The sequence below is a fragment of the Drosophila novamexicana genome, unplaced genomic scaffold, assembly GCF_003285875.2.
Source record: "Drosophila novamexicana strain 15010-1031.04,08,12 unplaced genomic scaffold, DnovRS2.1 tig00001554-arrow-arrow-pilon, whole genome shotgun sequence".
Lineage (NCBI taxonomy): Eukaryota > Metazoa > Arthropoda > Insecta > Diptera > Drosophilidae > Drosophila > Drosophila novamexicana.
The window spans coordinates 482858-508804 of record NW_020824866.1 but is presented as its reverse complement, the minus strand read 5'-3'; the positions used below and the strand labels follow the sequence as shown (position 1 = coordinate 508804).

Genomic DNA, 25947 nt, shown 5'->3' with positions numbered 1-25947 from the left:
GTTCGAACTCCGAACCGAACCAGCGATTTGTGCTTGGGACCTGCCACAAAACCAATATAGTCCATAAAGAGTATACAAAGGTCAAAAGCAAATCACAGCAGCGGAAGCGTAACTCACGTGTCTGGCCTAAGCTCTATTCGCAGTTCCACTGATTAAGTGGACCTCAGACCCCGGACAGAAATTAAAAATAAAAAAAAATAATAAATATATGTCAAAATAGTTGTTATGGAGCACGTGCTTTTCAACTAAGTTGTCGTGTAGTTTTTTTTTCTGCTTCCGTATACCCTGTACACATAGAAAATGTGTAAGAGGGTATGCAAAGTACTTAACTCTCACTTCATATACATATATAGACAATCTTGATCAGGTCGGATTGGGATTTGGTCGATATACAAAACCAACTATCTCGAAAAATACAAGAGCTAGATATAGATACTCTCTTATATCATATTTTTAGCTCGATATTTCGTGAAAGTTTTCGAAAACCGATAAATATCGATTAGGCGAAATTTAAAAGAGCTGGTAACACACACAGATACAAAATATTCCACATTTCGTATATCTAGAGCCTTGGGCTTTGGTATTTACACACATTTGGATATGAACACACACGACTGAGTGCAGGGTATCTCGTAGTGGACTTTTGTTCACAACACACAATTTTCCACTCGGCTTATCTTATCTATCGGTATCGATCCTTAATGAGATCAAAATTCTGGCTACTGTGCCAAGACCAGAAATAAGACGAACCAAATGTTCCGTGGGCTTAATCTTGAGATGGGGCTGGTGGACAGTTCCGTTTTGGGGACAAGTGAATGCACCTATTAAAATCTATAGACGCCCGAATATTGGCTGTGAAAAGGTGTCGCTTATCAGGGATTGGGGTCTTTGGGCCAGGAGGCTATGCATCTGGCGGTTATTGGCCCAGTGGCAGCTCGGAGTGGAATTTCACGCACAGTTGTTGCATTTATTGTGTTTGTTTTTTTTTGAACATATATGTATACTTTGCATTGGTTGATGCTACAAGTATTGACCTTAAATTTGAGTTGCCGTCCAAGTCGTTATCAACGCCGTCCCCGGCTACACAATGAAAATTTCTAAATTCAGATATTTTGTTCGGCTGGGTGTAATCTAGGTCTCGGCTATTGTTGTCTTTTGTCTGGAACAACACACACACACAAATACCAACTGTGGCAACAGGAACACATCAAACAAGTGGCTTTACCTATGTCGACGCTATCTCGCAAGCCCGGCTCCGGGAACGGGCCTGTGTTGCTTAAAATAGCGTACGCCCCGTTTTATAAATAGCACAAAATAAACGAAGTAGAAGTAGATGGTGGAGGAGGAGGAGTAGGAGTAGACGGAGGGGCAGGAGAAGTAGTAAAAGTATAAAGAGCAGACGCAGGCAACTATTCAAACAGACAATCTGCCGGTGCGCAGATGTACAGGAGCGCAGCGCGGTCAGACGATGCGCAGCTTACGGGCCAAGCGGCACAGCTGGCTCCAAATGAAGGCGGGCAGGGTGCGCGGCTGGGGCGGCGGCGGCGGCGGCGGCTGGCATATCGCCTGCGCCGTCAGGACCAGGCGCCGCAATACGGGCAACCGCTGCAGGCTGCCGCCCAGCACATAACAGCCGTGCAGCAGCGAGATGAGCACCAGGAGCGTCTTTAGCAGCGACCAGAGCGAGCGTCCGCGCAGGCGCAGCTGCCACACATCCTGGAATGCGTCGAGCACGGATCGCTGCTGCGGCACACTGGCGCTGCCCATCAGCTGCACTGGCAACAACAGCGTCTCCTGGTTGGTAGCCTGCGTCTGCGTCTGTGTCTCGCTGTCGGCCTGCCCCTGGATCTGTCTGTGGGTCTGGGTCTGTGCATGTTGCCCGTGCGCTAGCTGTGTCCGTAGCGTCTGTGTTTCGGCCTGCAGTTGGGCACGTATCTGTGTCTGGGTACCGATGGTCCGCTGCAGCAACTGTGCATCCAGGCTGATCATCAGCTTGTCGCAGCGCGTGCAATGGAACGCGATCTCCGCATGCTCCAGCACCTCATAGAAGCCGATCGGCGGCGTTTCATCCTCCAGCTGCGGCAGATTCTTCGCGCACAGCCATTCGAACAGCTTCGTTGGCTGGGTGGGCGCCGGCCCATCCCCGATGGCCACCGCTGCCTTGGGCAGCTTGTCCATGATGCAGCACCAGTTGCTGCTGCTGCTGCTGCTGCCGCCGGTGGGTTCAGCTCTATTCAGAGTGTTCGCTTCCATGATCACAATTCCAGCATGTGTTCACTTGATTGTATATATATGTGTGTAGCTTTGGTGGGCGTGGGCTGCATCAAAATATATATATATATATATATAATAAAAATATATATATATATATATGTATATAATATATTTTCACAATTCACTTATTCGACTTACGAACGGAACAATTTCACTACTCAATTTTCCAGTTTCTGAGCATTATTTCAATTGAGGCACGTTTCACCAAACGATCTCGATAACAAACAATTCAAACAAAGGCGACCCGTTTCAGCCTGAATGCGCTCCTGTGCGATTGAAATATCGTTCCGCTCTATTTGCATTTGCGGCTCGCAATCGCAATCGTTCTCGCAATCGTTATCGTTATCGATATTGTGTTATCGCACTGCCCGCTTATCGAACGCTACAGCACCGATTGCTTACAGCAAATATATGTTTGGCTCAAGTGGGCGTGGCATATTGAACAATATTGACTACTCCACGCCCAGCTACGTATATGACAAGGCGATTAACGGTAGAAAAAACAAAGTTTTCTGACGATTTATTGAACGAAAGCCTACTTTAGATCTTAACATAGATTTGTTTTAAGGCATGCAGCAGATTTTTTACACGGAAGCGAATCTTTTCAGATGATATATAAGAAGTTTTCCAAAAACCTGGGAAACTAATTTTTATTTTTTCAATAATATTAGAAAAGTGTGCCGTATTCAAACGATATAATTATTAATCTGCTTTTCGATTTTAAGAAAATTTAAATTTTAATTTTAAGCTACATAATTTTTTGAAATTCGTTTAAAAACCTCACTTAAATTGTTTTTTCATTTATGCATATTTTTTTAAATTTTTCATTAGAAATATGATGAGTTATTCTAAGATATTTCAATAAATTTTGACAAATTTGACAAATATTAATTTTCTCTTTTTTTTCCATTCACACATAAATTATTTCTAATTTATATATATTTTTTGTAAATTTGTTCTCTTGAAATACGAGTCAAATGTGGCATTCGCACTAGCGAGTGATCACTGTACTCTAGTTGAAAATTAAGTATGATCTAGTATGATAGGGTTTTGGCCTAGGGTATTTTTCGTATAGCTCGCTGTAATGAATGTCTTACATGGGTATTCATTTTGCTGTTGTTGCATATTGAATTCGATGCGAACAACAAAATCAATTCGCGTTATCAAAACCTGTGCCGCTTATCAGCTCGCATTACGACGACCGTTAATCGTATGACGGCAGCGCGAAGATCTCTCGCGGGCGGGGAACGGTGAATGGGGGCCGGAGCCCCGATCACGAGTTGCGCACCCCCACAACACCTCGCTGCGGCTGCTATTGATAGACGCGGACTGATTAGCCGACCCATGTTGATGTTGGCGATAAGGCGAATCGCGGGGCCCTACCGACTGGCACATAGATCACAGATACCAAAGAAATGGCAGGGAACAGTCCAATGATTAATCATGCTCAAATAATAAAAAAGAAAAGAAGAAGAAGAAAACATGAATTGTATTTTGAATATAGAATCAGGCAGCTTTTAGATTCGTTTGCTCAAGGAATTAGGCGGCCAGTGTGAACCTCGCTCCAGTTATTCACAGCTAACGCACAGTGTTGCGAAAGTGCTCAAAACTCCATGAAATTGTTGAGTTTCACTTGTGTATGTATTTCTATCTGGTCACATTACAATTTTGTCTGTTTACTGGTCCCACTGTGCCGCAGTCTTCTCCAGCAAATACATTTTTAAAGTTTCCTTTTGTGTGTGTGTGTGTGTGTGTGTGTGTGTGTGTGTGTGTGTTTTTATTGGACAGCGCGATTGGCAACAAATTAAAGCAAAATGCTTGTTATCTGTAATATACACCGACGCCGCATATACTCTAAAGCAGTGCTATAAAGATTATGATATAAGCACAGGACCATATATGTTTATATCTTACATTGTTTAACTTTTTCAACTGCAGTTCTTTGGCCTTGACTGGCTTAGTAAAGACGTGGGAAGAAATTAGCTTCAAAATATGTTCATTTTTCGGTATTTTTCCATTTCATTTTGGTATTTTTTTTTTTAAATTTTATATAGTAGTAAAAGATTATAAATAGTAAAGAGATAAACATTTAATGCGCTCTTTAAAGAATTGCAGGCATTTTATCTAAAAAAGAAAACAACTAGATTCGATTGTAGATGCCCGGATTATAGATACCCTGGAACACAGACTATTGCCAATTTAATAGATTATCGTCAGCTTTATTATGTTGCCAACTACTGCAAAAAGTTGTAAAACTCAGCCAGCAAGCAGAGAGAGAGAGAGAGGGAGATGGAGAGAGGGAGGGCGGGAGGTAACAAAACGAAGAGCAGCAATATTTAGTTAGTTATCACATTTATAACGATTGTCATTTACTAAGCTCATACTATACATATAAAAAATGTTAATTAAAATTTAACACAGATTAATGCGCGCTCTCTCTCTCTCTCTCTCTTACATACTCTCCGGCGCACTGATAAGAAAGCACACAGAGAGCGCGCGCAACGGAGAGCAGCAGAGCGCAAACGCGAGCGCGAGCTCGAACGCGAGCGAGCAGGCGCAAGAGTTGCCACTCATTTGTAGATTGGCTGCGGAGCGGCACGCCGTTATTTGTTCGTTTTTTGTTTTTTGCTTGTCGATTTATTTGGCCGCGCACTGACAACGGCAACGGCTGTGCAGCACTCCAGAGCAGAGCACAAGATCCAACAAAAACAAAAAAAAAGAAGAAAATAAATAGAATATAATCATAAATAAAATAAAGCCCAGTTGGTCGAGCCGAAAGCCAAGCAAATACACTCAATTACCGTTAAACACTTCGATAGTCGAGATCGAAATTCGAAATTGTCTGCGCTGTGCCTCAATCATATATAACAGTTGTTTTTGTTTTTGTTCTACCCATTTTTTTTGTTTTTGTTTTTTACACTTGCGCTGTTTTTAATTCCAATAACCGCCAATTTTCAAAGTTGACGCGCTTTCAGTTCACAATCGGCAGCTCAGCGACGCGCACCGAGTGCAAAGTGAAGTTCATTGAAAAAGAATTGAAATTCAGAAACCCAAGGGACACTAACAACATAAAACAAGCAAAGTGCAACTGAGCCAAACGCAACAAAAGGAAAATCTTAAAATATACAAAATATATTAAGGCGCAAACTGCACGGCAGGACCAGGTAAGATGCATCAGGTGTATATGCTTATATGCAATATTCAATAATTTGACTGATCGAATGCAAGGCATGCACTGTCAAAGCTAAGAAAATATCGAATCAACCAAAAACGTGCTACTATTTTTAAATCTCTCTCAATTGCTAACACTCAAAATTACTATAAATATACTACATTCAATATTCACATATACGAGCGGGAGTGCCAAGCAGAGAGAATCGTTGGGTGTGGGTGTGATTGTGGCTGTGTTTGGGATTGTGGGTGTAGAAGGCGCCTCACTGTGACACAGTTAGTCCCATTTGGCAACAGACCTCCACAGGTGGCTGCCACGCCGAGTGCACCGTAAACAAGGGTATTTATGGCTCGCGTAAGCCCCTGCAAATCGGCCCATGGCAATGAACTTGCCGGACGGCGATACGATCGTGTCAAGAACAAAGCCAATTAATAATTAGACATGGGTCAAAAATTACCACCTCCATATCTCGGCCAAATCTTATCAGATTTTCACGAAGTTTGGCGTTTTCTTCATGGTTTTCCCTCTAGATTAATCCGGCATTCAAATCTCGACACCGATTTTTTGGTCGAAATTCATGTCCAAATCTTACCCCAAGATTCGTATATAGACATGGGTCAAAAATTACCACCTCCATATCTCGGCCAAATCTTATCCGATTTTCACGAAGTTTGGATTTTTCTTCATGGTTTTCCCTCTAGATTAATCTGGCATTCAAATCTCGACACCGATTTTTTGGTCGAAATTCATGTCCAAATCTTACCCCAAGATTCGTATATAGACATGGGTCAAAAATTACCACCTCCATATCTCGGCCAAATCTTATCCGATTTTCACGAAGTTTGGCGTTTTCTTCATGGTTTTCCCTCTAGATTAATCCGGCATTCAAATCTCGACACCGATTTTTTGGTCGAAATTCATGTCCAAATCTTATCCCAAGATTCGTATATAGACATGGGTCAAAAATTACCACCTCCATATCTCGGCCAAATCTTATCCGATTTTCACGAAGTTTGGATTTTTCTTCATGGTTTTCCCTCTAGATTAATCTGGCATTCAAATCTCGACACCGATTTTTTGGTCGAAATTCATGTCCAAATCTTACCCCAAGATTCGTATATAGACATGGGTCAAAAATTAGCACCTCCATATCTCAGCCAAATCTTATCAGATTTTCACGAAGTTTGGCGTTTTCTTCATGGTTTTCCCTCTAGATTAATCCGGCATTCAAATCTCGACACCGATTTTTTGGTCGAAATTCATGTCCAAATCTTATCCCAAGATTCGTATATAGACATGGGTCAAAAATTACCACCTCCATATCTCGGCCAAATCTTATCCGATTTTCACGAAGTTTGGCGTTTTCTTCATGGTTTTCCCTCTAGATTAATCTGGCATTCAAATCTCGACAGCGATTTTTTGGTCGAAATTCATGTCCAAATCTTACCCCAAGATTCGTATATAGACATGGGTCAAAAATTAGCACCTCCATATCTCGGCCAAATCTTATCCGATTTTCACGAAGTTTGGATTTTTCTTCATGGTTTTCCCTCTATATTAATCCGGCATTCAAATCTCGACACCGATTTTTTGGTCGAAATTCATGTCCAAATCTTATCCCAAGATTCGTATATAGACATGGGTCAAAAATTACCACCTCCATATCTCGGCCAAATCTTATCAGATTTTCACGAAGTTTGGCGTTTTCTTCATGGTTTTCCCTCTAGATTAATCTGGCATTCAAATCTCGACAGCGATTTTTTGGTCGAAATTCATGTCCAAATCTTACCCCAAGATTCGTATATAGACATGGGTCAAAAATTAGCACCTCCATATCTCGGCCAAATCTTATCCGATTTTCACGAAGTTTGGCGTTTTCTTCATGGTTTTCCCTCTATATTAATCCGGCATTCAAATCTCGACACCGATTTTTTGGTCGAAATTCATGTCCAAATCTTATCCCAAGATTCGTATATAGACATGGGTCAAAAATTACCACCTCCATATCTCGGCCAAATCTTATCCGATTTTCACGAAGTTTGGCGTTTTCTTCATGGTTTTCCCTCTAGATTAATCTGGCATTCAAATCTCGACACCGATTTTTTGGTCGAAATTCATGTCCAAATCTTACCCCAAGATTCGTATATAGACATGGATCAAAAATTACCACCTCCATATCTCGGCCAAATCTTATCCGATTTTCACGAAGTTTGGCGTTTTATTCATGGTTTTCCCTCTAGATTAATCTGGCATTCAAATCTCGACACCGATTTTTTGGTCGAAATTCATGTCCAAATCTTATCCCAAGATTCGTATATAGACATGGGTCAAAAATTACCACCTCCATATCTCGGCCAAATCTTATCCGATTTTCACGAAGTTTGGCGTTTTCTTCATGGTTTTCCCTCTAGAATAATCTGGCATTCAAATCTCGACACCGATTTTTTGGTCGAAATTCATGTCCAAATCTTACCCCAAGATTCGTATATTATTATCATTATCATTATCATTATCATTATCATTATCATTATCATTATCATTATCATTATCATTATCATTATCATTATCATTATCATTATCATTATCATTATCATTATCATTATCATTATCATTATCATTATCATTATCATTATCATTATCATTATCATTATCATTATCATTATCATTATCATTATCATTATCATTATCATTATCATTATTATTATCATTATCATTATCACTATTATTGGATAATTTTAAAACCTAACCTAACGGGATTCGTATCGAGCCTAACCTCAATTGCGGTTAATCAGAAGGGTTCAGACGCTAGGAAAAGGATGTCACTGGGTCAAGTGGCAGGCCTTCCCCGTGGATAGGGGGCGTGGCAGGATTGGCGGGGGCAGCGTGACGCGACGCGACGCGAATCAAAGCCAAGGCCAAAGCAATTAAATTGTCTGACCGCACAATTCGAGTGCATTGTGTAAATTAATAGAATGCTAATTAATGCGCTATCTGTAATGAACAAAGTGCGAATCTGACTCTGATAGAGGCAGCTACGGAGCGAGAGAGAGCGACATAAACACAAAGACGCAGCGCGTAAAGCCAAAAAAAATAAAAAATAAATAAAAGTAAATGCAACTGCGACAGTTTTTATTATATTTATGCCTGAAGGCTTGCAGCCTCATAAATGTCTTTCATTCATCTTGCTTTCACACACACACACACACACACAGAATCGCGCGCGCATTTCCCATTTTCCATTTCCCATTCATGTCGAACATCGTCAGAAGGCTTTTCCACAAGGTGAGCGAATGGTTCAATTTGCGTTCCGCGGAGTGAGTCGGCAATGAACCTGCCAAGTGAACTCTGAACTGAACGTGATTCACAGTGCAGCCCTCGTTATCGCAGTCTCGCTTTCTCTCTCTCTCTCTCTTTCTCGCCTTCTATCTTTTTTTTGGCATTTTGTTTATTTGCTTTTGGTTTTTTTTCGCGGGTTCAACGACTTGGCAACAACAACAACAATAGCTGCAACGCAAAAGCTGCCGAAACCACAGTAAAGCAAACAACTTGGCAACCCCCTGGCCGACCACGCCTCCCCCCTCCCTCTCCCCCTCCCCCTTCAAAGACCAACCCGCCGACAAGCAGCTTGTTGGTGTTTGCCAATTTACAATTTCCTTTGAAAATTTCCACTTCTGAGTCTGGGCCAGGGCTGGGGATAGGTCAGTATGCATTTCTCATGACGCATTCCTCAGCCCTCCCTCCCCGCCCGCACACACACACACACACACACACACACACACACAGTCGCTGACGCCCCTAAGATAAAGCCCAAGCGTCGATAACAGGCCAAGCGAAGCTGAAGCTGTTATCGGTCGCCGCCTGATAGGAGCCAGAGACTCGACTTTAGACCGAACCAATTCGTCTAAACAATAGCACTGAGTGCACCCAAGAATGGATGGAACCTATGCATATGTATGCTCAGCCATGGATCGGAATTATAGAGGTTGCTTAGATTTTACATTAAGACTTTCCAGATCTTTCTCGAAAATGCTTAAGAACACTTTTCATTATACAGTAAATAAGAAAGAGTATTAATGCCAGGAGTATCCGACTAGCAGATGCAAGCGAGCGCACGCACGCATGCACGCACGCACGCACGCACGCATGCGCTTTCCTTTGCGCAGACTTTATCTGGAAAATGCATTCTTGATTAACTTCGGTGTTTAAAGTCCGATTTTGATGAAATTTTTTGAGCAGACAAATAGCTTAGAAAAATGTATAAATGCGAAAGTCCAAGGCTATAGCTGTAAAATTGAGGCAATGGAGGAGGTATTCTAAGTCTGTATACACCCATATACCAAATTTGACGTAGAGAGGGAAACGTATTCGATCCCATAAAGTATATACATATATTGTGAATCAGTTGCAATTTCCCTTGTCTGTTGATCCGTTTGTAGTCTCTGAGTTTTGGCTCCATATCTGTCGGGTTGGCGGAGTTATATCATATATGTTTCTTTATAGACATGTATCTTGGTTCGATATACTATATCCAATTGGAATATCGCCTATATTATAAAGCTTTTTAATCGTATTTAGTCTTGGTGTTAATTTTCCATCTCTTTTCATCTTTCTTTTATTGAACATATTAAGTGGGCGGTGCACATGTCTACCTTTCTCTGTCTCTCTCCCTCTCTGCCTCTCTCTCTCTCTCTCTCGCTGTCTCTTTTAATTAGCTTAACGCTGCGTATGCGCAATATTCTTTTCATCTTCTCGTTCTTTTAATTTGTTCATAATCACAATTTTTGTATGTAATTTAAACGCACGAGTTTAGGCGAATCATCCAGTTCTCTGGCACGTCCGACTGAAAGTCATGGTCAAGACTTTTGATTTCATTTTCAACAGAAACAACAAATTGATGTCTCTCTCTCTGTGTGTGTGTGTGTGTGTGTGTGTGCGCGTGCTGCTTGTTGCCGAGCAGAGGTTCAGGTACCTCGTTCTAAGTTAATTGCCTGTGATTACACAAAGCTCAGCGCCGCCGTGCGCCGACTTTTGGCGGTGAGTGTGAGGCGTAAACGGTGACTGTGACTGCGACTGTGACGGTGACTGTGACTGGTGAGTCACATGGCGCCGTTTCCTGTTGCCACACACACTTGTTGCTGCTGTCGGAGACGCCCCTCAGCTGCTGCAGCTTCTGCTGCGCTTGCTTTTGTTATATGGAAAATATGTATATAACAGATATTTATACTTATATACATGTACATAAGCTGGCGCTTTTCTGTGGCAACATGTGAGCATTCGCTGATAATCGGCGGATAAAAAACTCAAGCAATTGTGTTCTCATATTCATTGTAATACCCTAGCAAAAGGTTACACACAATTTAGCCATTAAATGTCACGATATTATATATAAGATTATGTAAAAGGTCAAGGAACTGTGCTGCCAACTCAAAGCCAACTCAAAACCCAAAGAAACTGCGCAGATATATCGATATCGAAATCGATATCGAGATCGATATCGATATCTGTATTTGGACCATATCTACAGTTGCCAGATTTGGTATATCTCGACTCTTGTGTAGCATACAAAGAACGGGAATATGTAACTTTTTGAGGCCCATTTGCACGAATTTCAATAGAAAGAAAACTGAACACTGAGTATAGGGTATCTGCTACTCGAGCACGCTCGACTTGTTTGCAACTCATGAAAGGGTATTCCGTTTGCGGCACTATCAAAAGCGCTGCATTTCCTTGTTATTTCGATTCTGATTTTGTTTTCCCTCTTTGTTATTCTCTTGTATACATATATATATATATATATATATATATATATATATATATATATATATATTTCTTTTGTTTTCTGCTCGCTGTGCATTTATTGTGTCATTATAATCAACGCGTTGCATTGTTGCAACTTTTGCGCATTGTTTTAACTTGCGGGCAGCAAGAACAACAATGTTGATTGGGCATGCAAGAAATCGTATTATATATACACACATGTACTCGAGCATAAATGTGCAGACTTAGCCGCTTTAAGCCGAATCAAAATAAAATTGAACACCTTTTATAGGCGTCACAAATGTGTACAAGAATGTAAAGTAGAATGTTTAGAATGTTTTTGAGAGCTTGACCATAGATAATGCAGCATTCCCACGTTATTTCCAAATTCAATTAGATAATGCAACGTTTCCACTGCTGTCTAGTTGGATGCATAATTACCGCATTGGCAACGCTGCATTCACACTCAGAATTGTAACTGTCAATTCTTTTGAAAACGTTCCTCTGCCTAAAAAGATGCTGTCGTGATGCCACCTAATTTGGCAATTGAGTTAAAAGCTGGCAGCACTGCAGTCAAAAGAAAAGTGTTACCACCCAGCTAGTGTGTGTTTAATTGGAGTGCTGCCAATAGATGCTATTGATTGTCGGGGCAGCATTGGGCAGCACTCTAATTGACAGCTTTTCAGTTGAAGAGGGTAAACTTAAGCCTTATATTAGAGCTTCAATATGGATATTGAGCTTGACAACAACTTGCTCAATCACTTGCTCAATGATTGATTATCTGGCATTTTGTGTACGCATAAACCAGATTTGATTTGCGCTCAGCTGTTGTTCGGTTAACGACTGTGTTTGTACAATTCCTATATCATTATTATATATACGTATATTTATATATATTTTATTGTCAGCAAAACAAACGCTGGGGGTCTAGCGGCCTGATAATCAAAGGCACTCTATAAATGAGTTTTAATTAAAAATAAAACTGTTTTCATACATTGCCATTTGTTTTGATGCACGATTTGTTTCGGTTCGAATCGGATCGGATCATGTCATAGGCCCACCTCCCCTCTATTTGAGCGCCCGTCTGCGCCCGCGCAGTTCAAGAGGCCGTTGCTGATAGCAGTCCAGCAACAACAACAATCACAAAACAACGAAGCTTCTAGACTTCTGAGATACTCTCTCTTTCTCGCTGTCTCTCTCTCTCTGCGAGGGTCCAAGCCAAATATTTGTTTTTGTTTTGACTCGTCAGCGTTACGTCGCCCGATTGACGGGCAGTTCAGAAGGTGGCGCCTGATAACCGCTTCGATTCGGTTTTGCACACATCAGCCCCAACAACAGCTCCCATTTCTATCTGTCTCCGTTTGCATTGATAGCTGCATTTCAAGAATTTTTCAATTCTGCCCAACAACGTCAATATTTTCAATGAAAAATAAACTTTTTATTGTCATTAGCTATGATCTGTCAACGGTTAAAAGTGTGGCAACGCCAATATCGCAAAATTGGCAGCACCTCAAATTGAAGCTGGTTGACCAGACAAATTACAGTCGTGGCTCAAATATTGGCACCTCTTCTCCAGAGCTGATTTGAATTAGGAACAATTTTTTTATTTTACCATGTATAGTCCTGTATAACTTGAGAAAAATTAAAATTTATTTATGTTATATTTAATTTAAATATATTTAAAAATATTTAAAAAAACATGATGTTTTCACGAGTTTTCCTTGACATTTTCTTAAGCATCTTTGTTTAAGGTTGATTTTTTTGTCGTTTTACTGTACAGTTTATTGCGAACTTATGCTGATATGATGTTTCTATATCTAATTGCTTTTAAAATAATTTCAGACGGCCCGCACAACATGCCACAGCAGCCGCTGCAGTTGAAACCGCAGCTCAGATAAGGAACTTCTCGACCCGAGAGAGAGAGAGAGAGAGAGACACGCACACATACACCTTGAGCAGCAGCTACAGCGGTCGAGGGCAAGACAAACGCCGCAGGGCCGTGGGCCACTCACACACACACACACACACACACACACACATATATATACACACACATTCCACAGGATAAGGTCACAAAATGGTGCACGGACCGCCAGCACGCAGAAAATCCCAACAGACGCAGCCGGGCAATGGGAATGGGCAATGCGAAATGGATATGGATCCATTGCCCACGCCCCCAGATGGCGGCTGGGGCTGGGTTGTGGTCTTTGGCTCGTTTATGATTCACATAGTCAGTAAGTGCTTATCCCAAAGTCAATTAACCAGCGTGGACACTTGACACGGGCCAACAAGTGGACGCACAGTGGGGCATGGTCGCACTCAAATTGCATGTCCAGTTATGACAATTATGTATTTAAAAAATTGACGATAATCGGATAGAAAGACATACGAAGTGAGCGTAAAGCGTGTAATAGAGGAAAATAACAAAACGTAGTATATGCTTGAAAATCGCATAGAAAGGCGGTCTCTAGACAAGATTGAAATTTAGGGCAAGTCAGGTATACACTTCGAAGATAAGACGTTTTCCTAAACAATTTATTATCATATATATCTGAGCTAGAAAATCCAATTCCAACCCAATTTATAATCATATTATTCCAAATGGATGTCTGATAAAGCGACAAGTATGCATGCCTTTGACATAGTATTTAAACATAATCGAATAATTGTAGACGCTATCAGGCACTTGAACAGCATGTTCTCAGTCACTTGACAAACACAATGCTTTAGTTGGTAACTCAGAGAACTTGAAATAACTAATGCCTAATCTATAATCAAATCGATAGTGTCGCTATCAAGAGCTATAATAACGATAAAGCAAAGTCTAAGTTGATGTGATTAATCGTTGTTAGCCCGACAAATATTTACAACGATTCGATTTTAGGCTCTAAACCAATTGCGGGTTCGAACCTGGCATTTCTATTGCTTTAAACTTTGCAGCGAACCCGAACTCTTGAGTATTTGGGATGCAGCTGTACTTTTTTTAGTTAGCTTCAGGTTAAATACAAACATGGACGGTAATAATTTCGCAGCGTGTTCATTGATTTCCAACCACTGTGCGCACTATGTACTGTGTACTGTGAACTTTTAAATCTATTCAAAATTCCTGCTGCTGAAGCTTCTGCTTCAATTTCAACTTGAATTTGTCGCTAACCAATTTGCCTGGCCCAGTCGCATGGCAACCGCCCGGAGCTGCATTCATAAATCAATAAAAACCAAAAACTATAGAAATATCTATGGATGAAAAGGCGAAAAGAAAACCTTGGCCAGCTTATGCTATGGGTAGGGCCGGGGTGTAGCAGAAATAAACGCACTAATCGTGCAAATCCAATTTGTTAGCCAGACGCGCGATTAGCGCCCGGCCATAAAATTTAGTTAGCAGCTGATTTACGATACGGCCTAGGCTGATACTTTTATAAATAAATATATGTATTACTAAGTATATATATATATAGATATGTGTGCATGTGGACAGACGAGGGGCGCACATGTAATTGGCTGTACATAATTATTAATTTTGGTTAATTGGCCAATCTTATCATGTCAGAGCCATAAGAAGCTTCACATGTGGCCAACGGCCATGCACCTTATCAGATCGCCTAATTCTGGGTCATAAAAATGTCAACGGTAGCATTGCTGATAAACATAAAAGAGGCGTATGGGGAGGGGGAGGGCAGAAAAACGCTCTGGCGGGCATTTCATTAATTGCCAGCTAAACTGATTTATGAGCAGCTATTCGAAATTCCCAATTTTAAAGCACTTTTCCCGCACATTCATCCACAAGTCAAATGAAGTGTTGCCTACTTTTTGGGGGGCTTAGTTGTAGAGCGGGACTTAATCCAATTGGAATGTGTCCAATTGGACCCGATCCAACTAGTTTGGTCCGTGATAGTTCGAAGTAGACGCCTTTTCAATATCTTTAAGAGTATTGCCTATGCAAATTTGACACGCAGTTTAACTACTTGTTAAATATGTAAAGTCTTTTGCACATCTGGCAGCACTGGAGCACATGTGCGACAGTTGACAAAATGTGGCCACTTTTGCGAAAAAATAAGCAACATTTCAAAAATTAATATTAACTGTAACAGCAGCAGCCTGTATGGCGTTGCCACACGTGCAAAAACGAAAAGAATCTTTGACAAGCGACTGAGTTAATTAAACATGTTGTCAACTTATCAGCATTATGCCTAGATCTTAATAGCTCGAAGAGACCACTTGAGCAAGCCTTAGGGCTGCCACACTTTATTCAAACTTACATTGACTCGAAACAGATTTGTGTTTAGATCTTTATAGCTTAGACCAGCAAGCTTTAGGGTTGCCACACTGTCAAAATAACACGCTATTTACAACTTTGACAAGCGATTGGAGTTATTTAACCTGTTGTCAACTAAAACTAGCTGGTATTAGCATTATGCCTAGATCTTTATAGCTCGAAGAGACCATTTGAGCAATCTTTAGGGTTGCCACACTGTGAAAATAAACACCCTTTTATCTATTCCACACTTAGCCGACGGCATGACCTACTCCTTTGGCATATTCTACAATGAGTTTCTCACGTACTTCAATGAGGGCAAAGGCTATACCGCCTGGATAGCATCCATAATGGTGGGCGTTACCTTTTCATCCGGTAAGTGGGCAACGTGCCTGTATGTTCCGATCCGAAACAGAGCTAATCCATAAGCTATTGACTGCATCCGAACCAGGTCCCATCAGCTCTTCGTTTGTGAATCGCTATGGCTGTCGACCGGTGACCATTGCGGGCGCCATTCTGGCGGCCGGCTGCATAATTGGCAGCATGTTTGCCCAGAATGTGGCCACGCTGATAGTGACCATTGGCTTCGGCACTGGCTTGGGCTTCGGGCTCATCTATTTGCCGGCCATTGTCAGCGTCACGCAATACTTCGAGGCGCGCCGCTCCCTGGCCACGGGCATTGCCGTATGCGGCTCCGGTTTTGGCACCTTTGTCTTTGCCCCGCTGACGGAGCTGCTGATCAAGAGCTATGGCTGGCGCGGCGCAATGCTCATCATTGGCGGCGTGGTGCTCAATTGCATTATATTCGGCGCCATGTTCCGGCCACTGGAGGCGCCGCGCCCCAAAGTGACCAAGCGTACAAAGAAATCGACGATCATGGATCAAAATGTAACGCCCGCCGAACTGGAGCCGCTCAAGGCTCAAGTCGCCGGAGCGAAGCCAACGGCAACGGATCAGTATCTGCAGCTGCCGCCGCGACCAGATTCCGCCTCCGGCGGCGTCGGCGGCGGCGGGCTTTGTCGCTCCAACAGCGTTGGCCATAATCTCAAGCCCAGTTTGGTAAGTGCCTACCCACGCCCCGTCCCGTCCCGTGCCGCCCGCACACTAACCACGTTCGCCGTCCAAGCAGAACAACAACTCGAATGGACTGCTCAACGGGCAGGCCAACCAGATCAATGGCCCGACGGTGGTGAAGAGCACCAGCAACGATGACTTTGGCCGGACATTTGCCAGCCAGCCGCAGCTGATGCCGCTGCGCGAGACGCACCGGGAGCGCAGCGCCAGCGGCACCATGTACCGCCCGGATGCACTCTATCAGGTAGGTGGACGCCACGATCACGATCCGACACTGATCGTATACTGAATTGTAGGGCTCGCTGCACAATATACCGGAGTACGCCAGCTCACGGAATGATCTCTCGCATTCGCGTTCCGGTTCCGGCATCATCAGGCGCTATGGCTCCCTCAGACAGACGCATCCGCTGGCCCAGAGTCAGGTAAGCCAAGCACACACACGCCAGCTGGTATTTGACTTTATTCAATCACGGCAACCCGGACCACTTGGGCTGCGCCTGGCGCTGGCGCTGCGTCCTCTGGCGTGCCTGATACTCGTCGCCGAGCAGCGCCACGTAGAGCACGACCAGCAGCGCCAGCAGGCAGCGTATCAGAAAGAACAGAAACCGCATCGGGGTCAAGGGAACTCGCCTCCATGTGCTGGGTAGGCCCAGTGCCAGCCGCAATCTCTGCACCAGACGTTGGCGTAGCGTCTGCTTGCAGGGATCGGCTCCGCCGGGCTGTGTATTGGCGGCAGCTTCGCTCATTGGACTCTGGTCGATTTAGTTTTTGGTTTTTTGACACTTGAATTTTATATGGAAAACTTGTTGTGTACAGCTACGAAACATTTTAATTGATTAGCTTAGCCAAAGGCTACTTAGGGGCTAGCGACAAAAAAAAAAAAAAAAAACCCCGCTACTTCGGTGCACCGAAGTTGAAATATTCCTGGAACCTGGACTCTGGCAGATGAAAACTGCATTTTCATCTATTTCAACTGAAAATCCTTGGTTTGACCCTTTGCCAAACTTTTGTTTATCCAATACACGCAATCAATCTACAATTTTCCCGAGATACATCTATGCTCAAGCCCAGCTCAAGACTCAAGTTTTATGCTACATGAAAATACCGCTAGATTTTCTTTTTAGTATATCCCAAATATACCGACTTAGCTTTTGCAACTGAAGAGCCAATTATATCTAGTATTTATCAGGCATATATATATATATATATATATATAGAGCTCTATCATAAAAAAGGTTTCAAGTTTTTACACTTTTCGAATGGGTCCTAGATATTAACAAACCTACAAAACTCTAGAGTGCGTAATATAATAGCTTATATATAACTTTAAAGCTTTCAGATGTTTTACAAGCTGTTGGCTTTAGGATTTCCAATTTCAAGACAGATTTAAATGAACAGCTAAAAATTGATTTGGAATATAATCAATGAACCTTCGACATTCTTTAAACTTAAGAGTTGTTTATATGTTACATGCTAGACTCATCCGCAACTTTTAAGCTGCATTTAAATACCAGAAAAACAAAAGCATTCCGAATTTTCGAAATATTCAAACCTGGTCACATAATGTGAATTGCATTTGACAGGCTGTCAGCTGGCGCGCTAAGCAGCTGCCGAAGTAGAAATAGGGCTTGGAGTTTTCGGAAATGACAAACTTGAAGGATCAAATAGCAGAGTTTAAAATAAAGACCGCTTTACAGGAATTGGAATACATTGAAGGTATCAAATTGCTCAATTTAATTCAACTATTGTTGGAAACAAAACTTGAAAGCCCTTATCGCACGCATCTAGCTCTGGGACTTGGCATGGATGGCAATGCCATGGCCGATGAGGTCTGGGATGATCTGCTGGAGAGCATTTTGGCCATCTACAATTGCGGCCAACAAGATGTCGAAGACGTCTCCGACTCCGATGATTAGCCATAAAAACAAACAAAAAAACCAAGTGTGGCCGCATATTTTGTGCAACAAAAAAGAAAACGTACCAATTTGTAGTAAACATCTGGCAACGCCAGATCCATCCAACTGCATTTTGTGTTTGGCTTGAGCTAAACTCTACTTAGTCGAGCCATAACAATTAAATGCCAAGTAGTCAGTTTCCAGGAATATATAATGCTCTAGTCTAAGAAAAAAAAAAAAAACAAAAAAACAAAAATATTTTAATCTAACTTGGTTGAGGGCGAGTCCGAACATCGTCCAGACGAACTAGGCCAGAAAGTGGTACCAGAGCCAGCTCAGCAGCTTATAGAGCACAAACAAGCATGTCACATGGTAGATGGCTTTCTTGCTGCAGTCAGAGATTTAAACAGACATATACACAATATATATATATATAATTCATTGGGTGCAACTACTTACATGTTTATTAGTAGCTTGGCCCGCGGCAACGTGCTGGGATCCTCGTTGAGCAGATCGTGCCGTATGCTCTGGATCATATTGCTGCAGGCGGAGGTCAGGCGATCCGTACGGTGTGCGTATTCGTATTCTTCGAACAGATCGAATTCGGTGCTAGATATAGATATAGATATAGATATAGATATAGATATAGATATAGATATAGATATAGATATAGATATAGATATAGATATAGATATAGATATAGATATAGATATAGATATAGATATAGATATAGATATAGATATAGATATAGATATAGATATAGATATAGATATAGATATAGATATAGATATAGATATAGATATAGATATAGATATAGATATAGATATAGATATAGATATAGATATAGATATAGATATAGATATAGATATAGATATAGATATAGATATAGATATAGATATAGATATAGATATAGATATAGATATAGATATAGATATAGATATAGATATAGATATAGATATAGATATAGATATAGATATAGATATAGATATAGATATAGATATAGATATAGACATGGCTTACTTTCTGTTCTGCTCCAGCATGCGCTTAAGATCTGTGGCGCCGGGACTGTCATAGTTGTTGAACATGAAGGGCTTCATCACCTCGAGCGTGTGGTAGAGCTTACGCATGATGGGCATTATGGCCGGGGGGCGACCGCAGAGGCGCAGCAGCAGATCCACGAATAGGGCGGGCAGCACCTGCTTGGTGAAGACAAGAAACTTGTAGACGAAACGATTGTCCGTATAGTGACAGCCCGGCACCCAGAGATTCTTGAGGAAGGCGCCACTGTACCACAGATTCATTGTGTCCATGTGCGTGGCCATTCTCCGGAACGTGAAGGGTATGTGGTTGCGCGACGAGGTTTGGTACACCAGCAGCTCCTTGGGCGTTCTGCAGTTGTGCGGGGCAAGGGTAAAAGGGAAATATATAGATATATAGATAAATATATATGTTGGCGGGATTATGATAGAGGCACTCACCCCTGACGGTAGGCATCGTAGCCGCACTTGGTATAATAGATCATGCCCTTTATGCCCATATCCTGCGGTGTTATATCCAGGTGTACATCGCGCCCTATATAGACGGTCTTCAGCAGGCCGGCGCCCACCAGCGAGAAGAGGCCCATGGCGCCCATCAGCGAGGGCGCGTAGCCGGGCAGCGGGTCGCTTACTGCAAAGAGCACTGTACCCGAAACACAATCCAATTAAATCGGTTATCGATTAATGGGTGGAGAAAAAAAAAGAAGCGAGAAAGATAAACAAACCTATCGAGGGCCGATAGACGATAACCGGCAGGCGCGTGCGATAGTCGTTGATCAGAGACTCGGCCAGGTTCTTCGTAAAGGTGTACGTGTTGGGAAAGCCCACAATTAGTCTAGAGAGGATTAAGTGTTGGAAAGTGTAGCAAGCAAAGCATAAATATCATCTGACACTCGTCTTCAAATCCTTCCCATTGATCCCATTGCTTGACCCTGTTAACCTGGTCAATTTACTCATCTGAGCTGCAAGTCGCAACAATTCTTAAAATCACAGTTTGAAGATTGCGGTTCTAGAGTCACAGTTGAAAGTCACAGGTTTGGAGTTCGTTTGAAGGTCGCAGTTTAAGAGTCACTGCTTTTTAGTTTGAGCTTCACTTCCACCAAATTACAGTTTTAAATAATTAAACCTCACTCCATTTAGTATACATATTAAGGTCGCAGTTGTGGAGTCACAGTTGTCGCTTAATAATTATAGGCTTACAGTTTTAAAGTCACAAAAGTCAGTTTGTAGATTTCTGATGGTGATCTCCATAAAAGATCAAGCGCAAAATGTTGCGCCCTCTTATCACCTTTGAGAGCACAGTCTTAGAGTCACGGCTGGGGAAGTCAGTGCTCTGTTTGACAGTTTGAGAGTCACACAAAATACTGTCATTGTCATTCCATTCGATACAGATCTACTTTTGGATATCCAAAAGCCACAGTTTTCGAGGCGCTCTTTTCACAGTTTCACAGTCTTATCTCATCACTTTGAGAGTGACTTCGTTTAATATGTCGTCTCACCGATGACCTCCAACAGTTTGCGAGTCACCGTGTTCGCAGTTTGAGAGTCACTTGATGGTTGAAACGTTTTCTCCACCCCCTTTGTCTAACTAACCTAGGTCCAACACTGAGAACAGAGTATGGATAGAAACTCACTTGCGGGTGAGCGTGTCCAGGATGTTATCGTCCTTGATCTCGTGCAGCATCCGCAGACACATGCGCCAGTCCATGGGCGAGGAATAGCACTGGAAGAGGACAGAAACGAGTGGAGAGAGAACTTAGCCAAGTGGCGATAGGTGACGCGAAGGGAATGCGAGTGAAAGCGATTAGGCACCTTGGGATCCACACGCTGCAAATAGGGATTGCTAAAGAAGGTGGAGACGTGCACAAAGATGCGCAGCTGTTGCAGATGCTCGGCGAATCTCAATGCCTCCAGAGTGCCGCCCACATTCAGCTGGAGGGCAACGCGCAGCGGCTCATCGAAGCGCACCGTGGCGGCGCAGTGGAACAGCAGCGAAACATTTTCGAGCAGCTGCCGGTGCTGGTCATCAATGCCCAGACCGGGCTCCGAGACGTCGCCCGGTATGGCGTACAGTTTGTCCAGCTCCTGCGGCTTCTGCAAGCGCAGCACCTGAAACACCTTGGCGTTGCGCAGCTTGGCCAGCCGCTGCTCGGCATTGAGCTGGTGTCGCGGACGCAGCAGCAAATATATCCGTTTCACATTGCAGGAGCGCAGGAGCTTCTCGATTAGCGCCTTGCCGACCACGCCCGAGCCGCCGGTGACAAAGATTTCGCTGTCCTCAAAGAACTCGGCCAGTGTTTGTGTCATTGCCAGGCGATTCCAGGCCCAGTTCCAGTTGCTGCCAGCTTTACGGGCGCACAGACACTAACCGCCAGCGACAAGTAGCGCCGGCTTTTGGGCCACACGGCGGCGACCCGTCGGCCCGCCTGTTAATTATTCATTAGATCAGCCTACATTAAACTTACATGAGCTACTTACATATGGCTCATTTCAATGTGCGTATATGCTAATCGGACATGCGTAGCGCTGCAGCACCCCTTCACCCCCCCCCCCCCCCCCCCTCGCACCTACAGGCCACCCAACCACCCAAGCAACCACCCAACCAGCGAACCAACCAGCCATTCGACCTTGATCAGGTGTGTTTAGGCTGCAACGCGGAAGAGAACTTGTGTTGAACCCGAGACACCCCAAACTGTAAACAAAAGTGAAGCAGTAACGCATTAGACTAGTTCCACTACTGACTGAACTAGTTCCACTAGTGATTGAACTAGTTCCAATTAATTACCTAACCATGAAAGTTTGTCATTCGAACTCGAAAAGACATAGGCCCAGATCTGAAAGGAAAGCTGCGAAGGTTACTCTAAGAAAATGCCTGACCAGTAGATACCCTTCCCTCTTCCTTCTTTGTATATGTTCCTTCGGTCTGTACAGTCCGATCATTGCGAAATCGAATGGAGTTCGAAAAGACTTAGACCAAGATCTAAAGGGAAAGCTGCGAAGGTTACTCTAAGACAATGCCTGACCAGTAGATACCCTTTCCTCTTCCTTCTTTGTATATGTTCCTTCGGTCTGTACAGTCCGATCTGAATGGAAAGCTGCGAAGATTATTCAAAGAAAATGCCTGACTAGTAGATACCCTTCCATCTTTCTTCTTTCTTCTTCGTATGCCTTCGGTCTGTACAGTCCGATCTTTATGAAATTTTCAGTGCTTCAAAATGTTATAAAAAAGTGTGTACATGCCAAAGCCCACGAGTCTACCCTTGAATGTTGGCTAGAATGGGGGCAGTTCTCGAAAAAGTGTAGCATTTTTGATCAAGTTATACCAAATGAGTATCTATACACCGAATTTGGTTTCTCTATCTTCGAGCTACGCCCACATGAACATATCTCGAAATCGATATTTATCGATAACATGGAAATGGGCGGAAGATATCGATCTGCCTGTTACATACATCAGCATAGGACCATGCTACCCTTGCTTCGACATTTTCAAAGGGTATAGAAAATGTTACGATTTACGATCCGTTTGTCGTCCACAGGAGGTGACCGAATGCTGCGGCTGCATCAGCTGCTCGAAGGAGACGCGCGACACGTTCGCGGAAATGATGAACTTCTCGCTGCTGAAGGACGTGATCTTTGTGATCTTCTCCGTATCGAATTTCTGCACAAGCATCGGCTTCAATGTGCCCTATCTGTACGTTGTCTCCCAGGCGGAAACTCTGAACATTGGCAAATCGGAGGCCAGCTATCTGATTGCCTCGATCGGCGTGGCCAATACCATTGGACGCATCATCCTGGGCTACATAGCGGACAAGCCGTGGGTGAATCGCCTGCTCGTCTACAATGTTTGCCTCACCGCCTGCGGCATTGGTAAGTCGGCACAGCCGTCATTTTCCAGCTGTTGCTTAATGCCTGCCCCCTTTTGTTGCAGCCACGGCAATGGTGCCGCTGTGCGGCGACTTCAACTCGCTGCTCATCTACTGCTCCGTGTTCGGCTTCACCATTGGCGCCTATGTGGGCCTGACCTCGGTCATATTGGTCGATCTGCTGGGCCTGGAGAAGCTGACCAATGCCTTTGGTCTGCTGCTGCTCTTCCAGGGCATCGCCAGCTTCATTGGACCGCCCATTGGCGGTGAGTTGCATATCCTATCCATATCGTATATGCCATATATAATCGTGCATATTTTATTCACAGGCTGGATGTACGACATAACCGGCTCCTATTCGCCGGCCTTCCTCATGGCTGGCCTGATGATCGCCATCAGTGGGCTGGTCATGTTTGCCATTCCGCCGCTGCAGCGCTATCAGGAGCACAAGGCCGAGCAGAAGTTCAATTCCGAGCAGCTGGCGCTCAGTTAGCTTCACCCGGATGGGCCTGGCACGGTGGCAGGGCAGCGCAGGGCGGGGCAGGGACGCGGGGGCAGGGCAATGTTTGACTTTGTTAAATCATTTTTATTGATTTTCAATTTTTTATACTCTGTTTTTTTTTTTTTTATTATTTTTTTTTTTAATTTTTAGTCTGTTTCTTTTTTTTTTTGTCTTGTGTAGCTTTTAGGGAAAATTTGTAAAGAAAAGAACGTCGGATGAAAATCAAAAAGAAAAGTGTGTGCCGCACGCAGCGCTAGACAATATATGTACTAAGAGTAGGCTTAGGTCAGGGCTACACACACATGCATGCATACACATACACGTATTCATAGCTATAGGCATACATTATTTATATATCAACAATGGCCGAGGGGTTCGTAGGAGGGGGGCTGCAGCAGCAGAAAGCTAACAACAACAACAACAACAACAACAAATTCAATTAGACACGCAACAATTTCGGTTTACAGTTTTGTTTTTATACTCTGTACACAGCGGGAAAAGGGGCATATTTGGTTGGTGCCCCGTGAACTGGGAACTAGTTCGAGCCCGGAACTCCAATGAACCGAACGGAACGATTTACTTTTCAAATATTATTCGGATGAAAAGAAAATAACTTTTAAGTAAGCTTCAGTCTTCATACTCTGTACACGCTCGGAAAAGGAGCATATTTGGTTGGTGCCCCGTGAACTGGGAACCAGTTCGAGCCCGGAACTCCAATGAGCACAACCCGAACCGAACGAGTTACTTTTCAAATACTATTCGGTTGAAAAGAAAATAACTCAAAGTATAACAAACTTTGCCTCCAATTATTGCCTCTTGCATGTACAAAATTGTAAATTAAATATTTCAATTATTTTCATATGTATAATTCGAAAAAGAGAAAACTAGGTTTGAACTTAAACCGATTCTTCAGGCAGGGAGCTGGTTCGTGAACCGAACCGGCAATACATTTTGTTTAGCTGCGCAGCCCTGGCATGAATACAATTCTCGGACCACTGCCGAGATTTAATATCTGCCAGAATTGAAAAGCTATCAACATCAAGTTTGATAGACTGCTGTGAACCAGCTCGTTGGATCGATCACGCCCAAGCCCCAAAGATCGATATTTCCTATTGTTACAGTTTGACAGTCACTCGACAGTCTCTCACAGTCGTCGCATTTCGACTGATTTCATTGTTGAATCACATTGTGAACAGAGTATTGCGCAGTCGTTAACACTTGATTTTCTTTTTATTTTCTTTCTCTTATGTTTCACATTAACGCGTACTTTCGAGTACTTTTGTAATTTGCGGTGATATACTCGTGCGTATACACACACACACACACACACACACACACACACACACACACACACACACGCACACCCGACCCATGCACAAAACATATTTTTTCTATATTTTGTTTTTGTTTAGTTTTAATAGATTGACAATTTTATATGTACAATTATGATATTTGTTATGCCATTAAAGAATATAAAACAATTGATTTTTTTACACAATCTGATTGGAGTTTTCATTTTCACTTTGCTTTTCTTGTTATACCCTGAACCCATCAGAAATGGATACACGAAGGCTGCGGGAAGCATCTCCGACCCCACAAAGTATATATGTTCTTGATCAGTCTGTCTGTTCGATACGAGCTAGAGATAATTCCGATAATCGATAAGTTGCTTCGTTTTCAAGTAATCGATAAGCAAAAGTTATCGAAATCCGGTTTTTTGAACAAATCTCGTAAGTTATAAGAGCTAGAGTCACCCAACTTGACATGTTGCTTCTAGAATATTATATATTCATATATCTGGTATGTATCCAGTTAATATAAGGTCTGATTTTGGAATGTTATACCTCCTTGTGTTCGTACGGAGCCCTACTATCGATTGGAAATCAATTGAATCTAATATCGGTGGCTTACATCAAAGTTTTTGACAAAAAACCAACTCTGGCATGCATTTTTTTGATGATTTTTTTTTTTTTGTATATCACGGCAAAATAATGTCAAATTTTTTAATTATATATCATTACCGACTCGTACGGACAATGGCTATCGAAGCAAACGATCGCGTATTGATGAGGGAGAGATGAGATTGCAGGGTAGCCCCTAGTCGGGAACTCCCGACGA

General features: G+C 42.8%; 4 protein-coding genes across 4 annotated transcripts; 2 read left to right on the top strand and 2 right to left on the bottom strand.

Annotated features, from left to right (window-relative positions):
• Window positions 1-963: 963 nt before the first annotated feature.
• On the bottom strand, window positions 964-2491 carry LOC115768011. Its single transcript, XM_030712423.1, has 2 exons — window positions 2413-2491; window positions 964-2318 (listed from the first exon to the last, which is right to left on the bottom strand). Exon 2 carries the CDS (start codon window positions 2251-2253, stop codon window positions 1462-1464), a length of 792 nt encoding a protein of 263 aa, XP_030568283.1. The 5' UTR covers window positions 2254-2318; window positions 2413-2491; the 3' UTR covers window positions 964-1461.
• Window positions 2492-15404: 12913 nt separating this feature from the next.
• On the top strand, window positions 15405-18674 carry LOC115767984 (monocarboxylate transporter 12-like). Its single transcript, XM_030712383.1, has 2 exons — window positions 15405-18245; window positions 18318-18674. The coding sequence occupies exon 1, from the start codon at window positions 15852-15854 to the stop codon at window positions 16665-16667; it is 816 nt and encodes a 271-aa protein (XP_030568243.1). The 5' UTR covers window positions 15405-15851; the 3' UTR covers window positions 16668-18245; window positions 18318-18674.
• On the bottom strand, window positions 17295-21802 carry LOC115767983 (fatty acyl-CoA reductase wat). The gene is made up of 7 exons (XM_030712382.1): window positions 21274-21802; window positions 21096-21184; window positions 20187-20296; window positions 19903-20104; window positions 19445-19813; window positions 18884-19033; window positions 17295-18812 (listed from the first exon to the last, which is right to left on the bottom strand). The coding sequence occupies exons 1-7, from the start codon at window positions 21766-21768 to the stop codon at window positions 18731-18733; spliced, it is 1497 nt and encodes a 498-aa protein (XP_030568242.1). The 5' UTR covers window positions 21769-21802; the 3' UTR covers window positions 17295-18730.
• A 1201-nt stretch (window positions 21803-23003) lies between these two features.
• On the top strand, window positions 23004-23879 carry LOC115767985 (monocarboxylate transporter 5). Its single transcript, XM_030712384.1, has 3 exons — window positions 23004-23331; window positions 23393-23593; window positions 23657-23879. Exons 1-3 carry the CDS (start codon window positions 23064-23066, stop codon window positions 23818-23820), a joined length of 633 nt encoding a protein of 210 aa, XP_030568244.1. The 5' UTR covers window positions 23004-23063; the 3' UTR covers window positions 23821-23879.
• Window positions 23880-25947: the final 2068 nt, after the last annotated feature.